Raw genomic sequence first — 14573 nt, forward strand, 5'->3', positions numbered from 1 at the left:
AAGGGTCATTCCATGTCAAATCATCAAAGAATCTGCCATCATCTCTCAGATTTTTGTAAAACTTTGGGAACCAATTTGGGACCCACGAAAAACGGCAAGAACTCAAATATTTTTGCTCACAGCCTCTTAATTAGTGAGATACAGACTAACGAACTTTGGACTAATTAGCACGACGTCGCGAATTCAAATGGCCATATCTCTAAAAGTATAACACCTAGAGAGCTGGTTTTGGTGTCATTTTAAAGGTATTTTCATGCCCTATGAATTTGTCTGGGCAACATTTTCCTACCTCCAACCACAAAAAAGTTATCACAAAATATAAACTTCAATCGTGAATCCCCAAAAAAATGTATCCTTCAAATTTCCTCAAATTCATCCCAGAGGTACCATATGATGTCAAGAAGCTTCCACATAAGTTTTGTGATGGGCACTCCAATAGTTTCTGAGATATGAGCAATAATGTACATGTACATATGGCATATAGGTTCGAAAATCAGCATTTGTAATGTATTATACAATCATTCTAACCTAGCCATGGCAGGGAACACAGGGAACGACCATCAATTGCTTTGAAGTATCATATACTTTCATTTTCAACTGGGCCTGAGGGGAAGAAACAAGTGCTGCTGTTGCTGCATTGAAGAGGAAATTGAAAGCCTAAGTCAGGTTAGTGAACACTGTGTACTTGAACTCACTTATTGATTGTATAATACATTACAAATGCTGATTTTCAAACCTATATGCCATACGTACATGTACATTATTGCTCATATCTCAGAAACTATTGGAGTGCCCATCACAAAACTTATGTGGAAGCTTCTTGACATCATAAGGTACCTCTGGGATGAATTTGAGGAAATTTGAAGGATACATTTTTTGGGGATTCACGATTGAAGTTTATATTTTGTGATAACTGTTTTGTGGTTGGAGGTAGGAAAATGTTGCCCAGACAAATTCATAGGGCATGAAAATACCTTTAAAATGACACCAAAACCAGCTCTCTAGGTGTTATACTTTTAGAGATATGGCCATTTGAATTCGCGACGCCGTGCTAATTAGTCCAAAGTTCGTTAGTCTGTATCTCACTAATTAAGAGGCTGTTAGCAAAAATATTTGAGTTCTTGCCGTTTTTCATGGGTCCCAAATTGGTTCCCAAAGTTTTACAAAAATCTGAGAGATGACGGCAGATTCTTTGATGATTTGACATGGAATGACCCAAAACGCTGCCTTGAGGAGCTCCAGCCTGGACAGGAAGAGGGGATGGAAGAACTCCATTTAGGGCCACACGTTCACTGCAACAGGAGAGGAAGTCTGTGAGCCATGAGTGGAGATGGCCTTGGATACCATGGGAAGAGAGTTTGGTGAACAGGGCTAGGTGCTAGACCGTGTCAAAAGCACGCGATATGTCTAGGGATATGGCTCTGATTTCATGTCTGGCATTGAGGACCTCCATCCATTGTTGGGAGAGCAGAAGCAGCATATCCAGGGTAGAGTGACCTCGTCTGAAACCAAATTGATGATTGGAAATCAAGCCATTGGAGAACAGGAAGGATTTGATGTCTGAAGCGATGATGGATTCCATAACCTTGCTGATGATTGGGAGAAGGCTGATTGGTCTGTAGTTGCCGGGATCTGTTTTTGCACCTTTTTTATGCAGGGCAGTGATGTTTGCTGATCTCCAAGCAGATGGCAGATGACCTTGAGCAAATGAGAAGGTGAATAGAACAGAGAGAGGGTGAGCAAGAGCAGAGGAGCAGGTTTTAGGACATGTGGGCTGATGCCGTCTTGACCGGTTGCAGAATCTTTGGAAAACGCAGTCAAATTGTCCGCTTGGATTGAGTGGAGAATTGTATTTAACCTCCGCCATCGAAGATCGGAGGTTACTGTTTTCACCCCTTACTGTTTGTTTGTTACTTTCGAAATCTAAAGATTTCGTAAGTATATTGATGACTTCCGTTTCTGTTAGTTTGTTTGTAGGCACGATAACTCGAGAACGGAAGGAGCTACCAATGTCAAATTACACCACGTGATTCTGGAGGGTGATGGCTTGTGCTGATTAGATTTTGGTCAAAATCGGTCAAAGGTCAAGGTCACGGTGAGGTCAAATATTCGATTTTTGATGGTTTGGTACAGATAACTCGAGAACGGAAGAAGCTACCAATGTCAAATTACACCACATGATTCACGAGGGTGGTGGCTCGCGCTGATTAGATTTTGGTCAAAATCGGTCCAAGGTCAAGGTCACAGTGAGGTCAAACATCCAAAACATTCGATTTTTGATGGTTTGGTACAGAATCATCGTAGAAACTTCTGGTTTGCGTCGCTACCTTCTCTAGAGACAGCTTTTATTAGACAAGGTCAGAGGTCAAGTTGACGATTTCGTAAGTACCAGTCTATGACTGCTTGTTTGTTTGTGAACAGTATTACGGAAAAAACTCCTTGACGGATTTCGACGAAACTTGGTGGGGGGTTAGGTATGGTCCAAGGATCATGCGATTAGATTTTGGATTTGGTCCCTCCCCGCCCCAAAAAAATTGTTCGAGAAAATTTTTTTTTTGCATTTCTACATGTTTACAGTGATTTCCAACCCCCCCCAAAAAATTTAGAGAAAAAAATTTTTTTTGCATTTTTTTACATGTTTTAAGTGATTTCCACCCCCCCTCCCAAAAAAAATTGTTGGAGAAAAAAAATTTTTTGCAACTTTTTTTCAAAAAAAATTCGATTTCTTTTTTTTGCATTTCTACATGTTTTAAGTGATTTCCAACCTCCCCCCCCCCCCCAAAAAAAATGTTTGAGAAAAGAACTATAACTGTCAGCACTGTTGACATCATATTTAATGAATAAGATATGAGGTTCACTTGAGTGACCCAGCAGTATTGGCGGCGGAGGTTTTGCATTCTCCCGAATGCCCCCCCCCCTCTAGTTATATATCGTAATTGTCCACTTGACCCCCAGTGTAATTATGTCGCCAAAGTTGCATTATTCTAACATTATCAATATCGAGAGCCTTTTGTGATGACATTTGTAACTCGAAGGGCACTCGGTGGAGCGCATACCTCCACCACGTAATGCCTGATCCACGAGAACATATCGGCCCCAATACATTTTTGAAATGTTATGCTGCACAGTACTATATCGTTTTTAGCCCTATCTCTCAATGGTGAAGAATCACTTTAAATATTAAATAATTCTCGTATCCAGATTCGGATCTTCACCAAAATCGAATCAATTCGTCATTGTTACCCACTTAACATGTCCATCAAGTTTCGTCCGAATCCATCTACAACGTTTTGAGATATCGTGCTATATATCATTTTTGGCCCTGTCTCTCAATGGTGAAGAATCACTTAAAAAATTATCAGATCCGGATCCGGTTCTTCACCTAAATTGAACAAATTTTTCCTTGTCACACACCCAACATGTCCACGAAGTTTCGTCCGAATCCGTCCACAAATTTTTGAGATATCCTGTACACAGACAAACACAAAAAGGGATGAAAACGTCACATCCTTCTCCTTTAGTGGCGGAGGTAATAACCATCAATGAGCTCTGGTAGGAGGGAGGTAGGAGTATTTCACAATGACTTTACTGCGTGCCCATCACTACCAGACAGGTTATTGTTTACATCTGCTGTGTGCCTCACTGCAAGCTCTTACACTCAACCCCTTCTGGTTTTTGATCTGGAGAAGCTTTGTCAGGATAACGAGCCTCACCTCGAGTAACTGGATCGAATCGGATGAAATGTTCCTCGCACACATATTTTATACAGAATATGAATTGGTAGTTTTGTGCCACAACCGTAGAATCCCAGTTTCCTGTGGAACTCTGTGCTGTGAAGGCTGACCATGACTTCCTGGACGATTACTCGTTGCGAGCTCTTTGCCGGTGAGTTCACTCGGGTCATGATCCATCCCGCAATGCAATATTGTCCGTCTTGGTGAAACGACAAAGGGGGTAGAACAACATAGTACAGTGCCGCATTCATCAGTGAAAAGGTCACCAAATCCATTTTTATTAACGTGTTCACGTTTTGTTGCACATCGCTAGTTAGGTGTCCATACTTCAGTCTTCAGCATCATTCAAACCTTAACGCAGGTCATCCGATACACCGACGGGGGCTTTGCAAGGGACGTGATAGTGTGAGTCTGTGCACCTTGATTATCACTTAATGAAGCAGCTACAACGATGGTGTCCTCCGAGACAGTCTCTTAATCAACTTGGAAGTAGAACTCTGGGTGTAATTGGAACGTGACTGTCTGCGGTCGTGAACCCAGTAGACTCGTCATGAGACATTAACTTCACACTATATCCGTGAGAACGAGATTACCCCAGAGATGTCTGAATCCATTGTTTCGAGCATTGTGTAAATTGTTTATTTTTTTTTGGCACATAACTTTAATTAACAATTATTTTGCATGCAGTACAGGATAATAAATAATGTACATGGTGTGCAACATCCAGTGTAACTGTAGTTCATGTACAGTGAACCATTGGCATCATGTGCCAGCTCAGAGTACAACAGTAAGCTCTACCCTTTTAATTTTTTTTGTCACCGATCCACACAAAATAGCCCATAACGACAGTGAAAACATATTTTTAGAATTTTTTTTACAAATTAGTTAAAAATTAAAAGCTGAAATGCTTTGCGTCAATAAGTATTCAACCCCTTTGCTAAAGCACACCAAATTGAGCTCAGGTGTATCCAATTTCCTTTGATCATCCTTGCGATGTCTTTAGAGATTGATTGGAGTCCTCCTGTTGCCAATTCAACTGATTGGACATGATTTAGAAAAACACACCTTTCTATACAAGGTCCATAGTTAGTGAATGTCAGAGCAGAAACTTGACCATGAAGTCCAAGGAACTGTCTGTAGAACTCTGAGATAGAATTGTGAGGAAGCACAGATGTGGGAAGCTGATAAAACAATTTCTAGAGTGTTGAAAGGTTCCAAGAGCACAGTAAGCTCCATCATTAGGATAATATGAAACTACCCAGACCTTACCTAGAGCTGGCCATCTGAGCAACCGGCCAAGAAGGACCTTGGTGGGGAGGTGACCAAGAACCCAATGACCACAATGATAGAACTACAGAGTTCCTTGGCTGAGATGGGAGAACCTGCTGGAAGGGCAACAGTCTCTGCAGCACATCACAAATCCAGGCTTTATGGGAGAGTGGCAAGACGAAAGCCACTCTTGAGAAAAAGGCAAATGACAGCACACCTGGAGAATGACAGCACACAAAAGCCATGGGAAAGACTCTAACTGAGAGCATGAGGCAAAAGATTCTGTGTTCAAATGAGACGAAAATTGAATTCTTTGGCCTGAATAGAAAGCGCTACGTCTAGCAGAAAGCAAGCACAGCTCATCACCCATCTAACACTTTCTTTACCATTTCAGTGGCAGCGACTGGGAGACTTGTGAGGACAGAGGGAACAATGAATGGAGCCAAATACAGGCAAATCCTCGAGGAGAACCTGCTTTAGAGTGCAAAAGACCTTGGACTGCGGTGAAGATTGAAGTTATAACAGGACAATGACCCCAAGCATACAGCCAAAGCAACACTGGAATGGCTTCGGAACAGGAATGTGAAAGTCCTTGAGTGGCCCAGCCAAAGCCTAGACTTGAATCCCATTGAGAATCTGTGGAAAGACTTGAAGATTGCTGTTCACCGACGTTCTCCATCCAACTTGACAGAGGTTGAGCAAATCTGCAAGGAAGGATGGGAGGAAATCCCCAAATCCAGATGTGTAAAGCGGATACAAACACACCCAAGAAGACTTGAAGCTGCAATCACTGCCAAAGGCGTTTCTACAAAGTATCGACTCAAGGGGTTGAATACTTATTAATTCATTTGTAAAAATTTCTACAAACATGTTTTCAGTTTGTCGTTATGGGGCAATTTGTGAAGATCAGCGACAAAAAAAATTAAATTTAATCCATTTTAAATTTGGGCTGAAACACAACCAAATGTGACAATAAGTCAAGGGGTCCGAATAGTTTGTGAAGGCGCTGTAAGAGGATCATAAATGAATTGCAAACAATTCTCATGAATTTAAGTGCTTTGTCCTTTGTTTGCTTCTGCAGGAGAATTGAAGTTCTCAACAAGCTTTGCAAGAGCAGGCCGAGAGTTAAGAGCCTGTTCAAAGACAGAACTATAGAAACGAACTCACAAGGACAGGTGAGGTCAATACAGTCAGTCCTCATTGATTGTCCAATCTGACGTAACAATTGATAAACATCTGATTGAGGGAAGGTGATCAAACCACATATGCTTCCAGTGTGATTGAAAGAAATTGTATTTCCTTGTGCTCTACACTTGTAAATCACATGACTATCAACTGTAAATACCGAAACATGTTGAGGATACTTGAGTTTATTGGGAGTGTAATTAAAAAAAAAAAATTGCTTTTGTAGCAGATCAATCAGGTCGATGACAAATCTGCACGTCTCGGTTTAGTGCGTCAGGCTTGCAAAACCAACTTCAGTTGTTGGACACCATCGTTACTGCATCACACTGCCAAGGAAGAAGGTGAGGCTGACTGTGGAATCCTGGATTCCGACCGAGGCTGCGAAAGGTTGGGTCACAAAGCTCAATTATCCACGAAGAAAGTTGTATTTATTAAAACGGACAGGGACTAGGCAAGCAGTTGGGGGACATGAAGCAGCATTTTCATTTGGCTCAAATCACCGAGCAGTGAAGGACAGCTATGTTTCAGTGACCATTGATGTTTGATCGAGTGTTTATCAGGAAGTTGGTAGGACTTCTTACGTAGGGATGGCATGGCCGCTCCATCTGTTTAATACAACACAAAATCCTCAAAATAATCCACAAAGATACAAATTTATAAAGCTATGAAGTATCTACCAGTCATCCGCGGAGGATGTCACATGCAACAACACCGATGAACCTCTTGGACACAACACCAATGAGCTTCAACACTGACCGACTCCAAACAACCCGTTTGTAATTCATCCTCTTCGTCATCCTCTTACTATTGTTATTCTGTTCAGACATCTTAACCCAAAATTAGTTCAAGCTAAATACTTGGTTCAAACACGAATCCACTGCATTTTATAGTGGGAAGGTGCGTGATTACTCGAAATTTTCACAACTTGAAGGCATTCCATGAAAAGTAGACATAACTGTAACTGTATAGCTGTGCATGTAGTAATATGAAGGGAAACTCAGGGTGGGTGGGACCACGCTTGTCAATCATCCTGGTGGGGGCGGGGCCATGGCAACACAATTGCTCAACTGCCAATCAGGTTTATAAGGGTGTGGTTAACAGTAGTCAACATGGAGCAGGAACTTTCTTCTGTCTGGGAAGCCTGCCAACACACACACACACACACACACACACACACACACACACACACACACACACACACACACACACACACACACACACACACACACACACACACACACACACACACACGTACGCACTGTTTGTCATTCACTCATCATCATTGAAGTGTGACAGAGATTAAATAAAGTTGGTGAGTAAAATCATACATACTGCGGTGGGTACATATAATTATTCACGAGACTATTAGCATACTCTGTGCAGAGCGTTGGTGTTGCCGAAGCAGTCTCCTTGGCTATTGGGCACAATCCTGGACGGGTCGCCACTCCGACACAGTATACCAGCAAGCTGGTACTCATTTTGCCGACCTCGGAAGGGCGACAGGCATAGCCAACTCCAAGGCAGAGTCAACCCCACCTGGCATTAATTTAACAGCAAAGTGGGATTTGAACTCTGGATCTTCGGATCCCCAGCCCACCACCCTAACCATTAAACCAACACCAGGCATGTATTATCATTGGTGCCCATTATATGATAGTTTGACGACTTAATGCAAAGTGTTTTAACACATAATCAACATCCAACATGATAATTAATCGTGAAATCAAAATAAAATTCTCCAGCATGTAAATACATGATAAAAAGTAAAGAAAGAAGCAATAAAAAAAAAACATTTAAAAATGTAAAAGTTTGTACACAAGGTAGGGATGGTCACAATACATGATCATGTGAAACCGTCCCTACACCTTTCCTTTAATCATGGTTTTTCCTGCAAATGGCATCATGTATCTCTCTCAATTTGGGTTCACAATCACCACAAACACGAGCTGAATCCAGTGCGTGCGTGCGTGTGCGTGCGTGCGTGCGTATTAACTGGCCTGGTCATATTCATACATGGGAATAATCAACATACACGATCATTGCAAATGGATGCACTGATAGACAGGTAACCATTTTCCAAAGTCTGATGTCAGGATGGTTTCACATGATATAATTTATTATGACCATCGATCCCGACCTTGTTTGCATACTTTTTGGCAAACAATCCCTCCATCCATTTTTCATCTTTTAAAATGTTTTTTCATTACGAGTTTAATCCAAGATTGAGGCTCATGGAAGAGCTACGTGACGGATGGCAAAAAGGAAACTTATTTGGCAGTGGAGCAGCGGAACCACAGGTAGACACGAATAGTAATGTGATGAAGGATCAGGAAAAGGGAGAATGTGGAGGAAACACAGCAACCTGAAAGTCGGAAGATTGGGGTAGGAAGGGTTAATGGGGCAGAAAATATCATGATTAGGGATGTGGATTGGCACGTGGTGGAAGATCGCATGAAGCTTCAGCCTTGCCATTGGAGGGAATAGTGGTATTGTACAACCTGAGGAAGGCAGTTCCATCGACTTGAGAAAAGAGGAACATAAGAGTGCAGATGGGTGGTGAGTCTGGAATTTAGGATTTTATCTTGAGGAGGGAGTTACTGGAAGAACATGTGCATCCTGGAGGAGCTGGGGAGGGTTGGAGGGTTGAGAGAGCAGAGAGAGATGGAGCTGGACCAGAAGAAAGGCGATTAAATACAAAGAACTTTATCAAACCCATCAGACAGTTGCTATTTTTGGTGGTGGTTTGTTTTGCAATCATGCTAACCCCCCCCAAACCCCCCCTCTTTCCCTCCCTCCTTGCTTATTCTCCTCACAGGCAGAGGACTCCTCTTCCTCTGAGGATGAGACATGCGCTATCAGCAGGAGATGGATCTACCAACGAGCTAGCCGCCAATGGTCACGGAAGGAAAATGCCACCCATTTGCCATCTCCTGATCTTGGGGTGATGCATAGGCCAACCAGTGTCGGTGCTCTGTCATCCCACACAATTTCAAGATCACCCCTAGAAACCAAGTGCAACAGCCAGGAAACCGAGAGAAAGCCATGTGGAATGCCTGGAGATTTCCAAGTTCAGGTTGTCGGACAACGGTTAACCCAAGTGAGTAAGAACAATAATATGGATGCCGAGAAACGTCGGGGTCTCATTTGGGAAATGCATGATCAGAACTGGCCGATAAATGAAAGCCTTGCTGAAAATGGTGACACGAAGCATTTCCATGAAAAACAAAGGAAATCAGATGTCATCAATCATGGGGAGGTTCTCAGGAATGGCAAAAGGAATGGAACCTTTGTTTTTGAAACCAGCAATGGCATGAAAAACGATGTCTTCCATTTTCCACCTTTTTCTGGCATAGATTCCAACCTCAGGAATAGCCAACAGAAGCAGAGCAACGGTGACCGCAATAGTGGTTTGAAGAGCAAGTTTGCCACAGTTAGCAGCAGGCCTTCGGCAGGGTCGAGCACACGGCCAGGTTTGCGCCTGCGTCTGCCCAGTGACTACAAGGCGGGAACTTTTCCTCGTGCCCTGTCTTCTGAAAGCATCAGTGTAGTGAAGCCAGTGAAAGACCTCACACACGTAAAATCGACAGATGGAGCTGCTATTCAGGACCAGTCACAGAGCAACAACGCGGATGAGGTCCGACCCCCTAGTGTATACGACAATGTTCCGGTGACGATGAGGTGCAGTGTTGAAAACCTGTTGTGCACTCCAGAGCAAGAGCAATGGACCCATGGACCAGAGACTAAGAGATTGTCTCGATCATGTCCATCTTCACCGAATTTGGAGCTTCCACCAACTATCAATTACAATTGCAATCTGTCTCACTCCCCCCAAAAGTGCCTGTCCACATTACCTGTGATGCCTCAGTCTCCAGATTACTTCAGGAAAACACGAGAGGAAGGTCCGAAGGAGCTGTGGCAGCTCGACGTCTGTGAGATTCAGCACGTCCAGAGGCTGGCGTTACTGCAACTCACTGCAATCATGGAGACTCACAAGGCTCCTACCAAACACACTTGGAACTGGTAGGTTCTTAATTGAATGTCATTGTCATTCATGATAACATTTTGATTAAAGCCTTTCAATTTCACTTTGATTTGTATACAATTATTATTATTATAACAATAACACTCATGAGGGGTGTAGATTCATCTCCTTTTGAATGCAGCACATAGCTGTGGATAATATTATTTGCTGGGTTGGCATTAGCTGGGCTACTCTTCGTTGCTGGCAGACAGGTCCTCCATATAAACATCCATCCGATAGACATCCATCACAGTGATGCCTTGCCCTGCATGCAAATCACCAGAACGACAGTTTACATCTGGGCCGAGATTCAAACTGAAGCTATAAGGAGAGAGAGAGAGAGAGAGAGAGAGAGAGAGAGAGAGAGAGAGAGAGAGAGAGAGAGAGAGAGAGAGAGAGAGAGAGAGAGAGAGAGAGAGAGAGAGAGAGAGAGAGAGATAGATATAGATATAGATATAGATATAGATATAGATATAGATATAGATATAGATATATATATATATATATATATTGGAACCATACTCTGTACAGAGAGCGTCGATGCTGCCGAAGCTGTTTCCCGGGCTATTGGGCACAATCCTGGACGGGTCGCCACTCTGATGCAGGATACTCGAATGGGCCAATTATCCGAGCAGGCTGGTACTCAATTTGCTTGCCTCGGAAGGATGACAGGCTGTCAACCTCTTGGTGTATTAATTCAGCGGCCAACGGGGCTTGAATTCAGGACCCTAGGATCCCAAGCTGCCACTCCAACCGCTACGCCAACACCAGGCTTATATAGATATAGATATATGTATAATATATGGAGGTGGAAAAGATTGAGGACAACAAATGGTGGGCTTTACTTCCTCTCTGATGGAAGGCCAATGGTTGAAACATCAGCCGCACTTCGTTTCCCACACTCCTGAAGATACTCTTATCAGCCCTTAGTTTGTAAAATCCATTGAGAACAACATTACCAATCTTTTAATCTCATCGTGAAAAGGAAATATATGATGTTATCTGAATCCATTTGACTTTTGTAATGTCCACCTTTTCCTCATATCATCTGTTGTTTTACTTTTCCGTTATTCCTGTTTATGTGCTTGTTTGCTGTGGGCTCAAACAGGTATAACTATGTTGTTAACACAATGTTTCAAAGGCTTTTCTATTTTTAACCTCCGCCATCTTCGAAGATGGACGGAGGTTACTGTTTTCACCCCTTTCTGTTTGTTTGTTTGTTTGTGAACAGAATTACAGAAAAACTCCTCGACGGATTTCGACGAAACTTGGTGGGGGGGGGGGGTTAGATATGGTCCAAGGATCATGCCATTAAATTTTGGACTTGGTCCCCCCCCCCCAAAAAAAATTGTTAGAGAATTTTTTTTTTTTTGCATTTCTACATGTTTTAAGTGATTTCCAACCCCACCCAAAAATTGTTACCCCCCCCAAGAAAAATTGTTAGAGAAAAAATATTTTTTTTTTGCATTTCTACATATTTTAAGTGATTTCCAACCCCCCCCAAAAGAAATCGTTTGAGGTAAAAAAAATTTTTTTTTGCATTTTCACATGTTTTAAGTGATTTCCAACCCCCCCCCAAAAAAAAGAATTTTTTTTTTTTTGCATTTTTACATGTTTTAAGTGATTTCCAACCCCCCCCCCCCAAAAAAAAAAATGTTGGAGAAAACAACTACAACTCTGTCAGCACTGTTGACATCATATCTAATGAATAAGATATAAGGTTCACTTGAGTGACCCAGCAGTATTGGCGGCGGAGGTTTTGCACTCTCCCGAGTGCTCCCCCTCTAGTTTAGAATATTGTGTTTAATCAATTGGAATGTTGATAAGGAAACATTCCCTTACAATTGAACCCCACTTGACTCCAAATAAAACGATTTCCTGGAAGTTATTGAGGAACTTTTCAGAAGGAGGTGCTCGTCTGATCACCCTCAGTGTTTTTGGGGAATTTATTTATTGTGTGTGCAAACTGGCAGAATTTTCGAACCTGGTACCCAATCTGTTTCATGATTCCATCAGCTTCTAATCTCCATTATTTTGATGGCCAGTCACATGGTGGAATTTTTAAGCCTCCGCTGACGAAGTCGCCGGTGACATGATGTTTCCGGGTTGTCCGTCCATACGTACGTACGTACGTACGTCCTTCTGTGCTAATTTTCTGTTTTCTCTGCAACCGCTTATCCGATTTCCACAAAATTTTCACCATAGGTGTGACTACTCATGTAGAATGTTGGAATGATAATTATGACATCATAGGTCATGTGGTGTGGCAGCCATGTTGGAAAAAAGGAAAAACTTTGGACCCCTGTATCTTCAAAACCACTACATGGAAAAAATTGAATCTTGGCACATGTGAAGTGTCCATGGGAAACTAGTGTGATTTTTTTTGATGATGTCATAGGTGGCTTCGTTATGACGTCATAATTGCATACGTCAAACGCTTTATCCGCTTAGTCTGAAACTTTTTGAGGGTCATCTTGGGCTAAATTGTATGGGGGAAAAATATTGATGATGTCATCGGTTATGTGGTATGGCAGCCATATTGTTTTTAACATAAAATCCTTCAAAAACCTTCTCCGGAACGACTGAACAGATCGAGGCAAAACTTTACAGGTATGATCGGCTTTCCATAAGGAACAAAAACGTTCTCCACTTATGACATCATAGGTCACATGGTTTGGCAGCTAAGATTTTTTTTTGGAAGAATAAACCTTTACAAACCTTCTTCCCCAGAATGGCTTGACGGATCAAGGAAAAAAATTCACCCACATGTTCCCCTTGCCTTGGGGATATAAGGGTGTTCACGAATAATTAATAGGGTACATGGTCTTGCAGCCATATTGGATTGGATAAAAATCTTAAAAAATTTTTTTTTCTCTTGAACCGCTTCATCAGTCGTCATAAAATGTTACAATTATTATCCAGTGATAATGGGACATATTGTTACGAATCTGGCAGCCATGAGCACTCAACATTCAGGTCCTTATAGAACAGTTATATCGGTAAGTGTGTGTTTATAGTTAGGGCCCCCTACCTGTCTAACGGGAATTACATGTGTGCGCTGCGGAGTTTCGTTTATAACAAATCTCCTTCACTTCACACACCGACGCCATTGCCCACGTGCGTTTGGCCACGTACGTGGGCGGAGATTTCCATCCCATGGGACTCTGCCCAGGAAGGCAGGGGTGTGCCCCTTGTCCAATCACGCCACAGAGAGCGACTTTCCCAAGGCACCCCAGCTAATGGGGTTGAGATTGCCACAGAGAGCGACCTTCCCAAGGCACCCCGGCCAATGGGGTTGAGATTGCCACAGAGAGCGACCTTCCCAAGGCACCCCGGCCAATGGGGTTGAGATTGCCACAGAGAGCAACTTTCCCACGGCACCCCGGCCAATGGGGTTGAGATTGCCACAGAGAGCGACTTTCCCACGGCACCCCGGCCATTGGGGCTGAGATTGCCACAGAGAGCGACCTTCCCAAGGCACCCCGGCCAATGGGGTTGAGATTGCCACAGAGAGCGACCTTCCCAAGGCACCCCGGCCAATGGGATTGAGATTGCCACAGAGAGCGACCTTCCCAAGGCACCCCGGCCAATGGGGTTGAGATTGCCACAGAGAGCGACCTTCCCAAGGCACCCCGGCCAATGGGGTTGAGATTGCCACAGAGAGCGACCTTCCCAAGGCACCCCGGCCAATGGGGTTGAGATTGCCACAGAGAGCAACTTTCCCACGGCACCCCGGCCAATGGGGTTGAGATTGCCACAGAGAGCGACTTTCCCACGGCACCCCGGCCAATGGGGTTGAGATTGCCACAGAGAGCGACTTTCCCACGACACCCCATCCAATGAGCGTGGAGATCGCCCCAGATGGTGATTCTCTCACCCCGGAGGAAAAAGGAATACAAAGGAATGCCAGGCTGGGGGTGGTGGTCGTGGTCGTGGTCATCGTGGTGGTCGTCATCATTGTCTTGGTGGTCGCGGGTCTTGATGCTGGCTGGTTCATCTGGTCCTGGGTTATCGTCGTCTCTGATCTTCTCCTTGGTCTTGGTCGATTGGTGCATCGCCGGTTGGAGAGCGTGTTACCTGGTGCTTGGAGCGGCATCGTATTGCGGGTTCGAGTCCCGCCGAGCCGGATCGTTGAAGACCACACGAGGTGGACAGGTCCAAGCACAGGCTCTGGTCTCTAGCTCACCTTTCCTCGAGCTGGAAGCCTTCAATAAAGACCCGACGGGGTCCATTTCTGTGTTTGTGTGTGGGCCCGTCTTTAAGTTGCAACTGTATACTATAAGTGCTCGTGTGTAAATTTCCATTTCTTTTATATTCGGATAGCTCTGCTCTTTGTGTGCTTCCCCTCCCCGATTATTGTAAAT

At 43.5% G+C, this 14573-nt stretch overlaps 1 protein-coding gene across 2 annotated transcripts in view; it reads left to right on the plus strand.

Moving 5' to 3' along the window:
- Positions 1-14573, plus strand: part of LOC147010947 (stAR-related lipid transfer protein 13-like) — a 73633-nt gene that overhangs the window by 28770 nt on the left and 30290 nt on the right. For both annotated transcript variants that reach the window (XM_085858876.1, XM_085858875.1), the window contains exons 5-7: positions 3804-3885; positions 6085-6178; positions 9004-10208. In XM_085858876.1, coding sequence (XP_085715002.1) covers positions 3804-3885; positions 6085-6178; positions 9004-10208 — 1381 coding nt within the window. The remainder of the gene's footprint in view (positions 1-3803; positions 3886-6084; positions 6179-9003; positions 10209-14573) is intronic.

Source organism: Eptatretus burgeri, chromosome 16, assembly GCF_056783735.1.
Source record: "Eptatretus burgeri isolate ZD-2024b chromosome 16, Ebu_testis_v1, whole genome shotgun sequence".
In the NCBI taxonomy this organism is placed as follows: domain Eukaryota; kingdom Metazoa; phylum Chordata; class Myxini; order Myxiniformes; family Myxinidae; genus Eptatretus; species Eptatretus burgeri.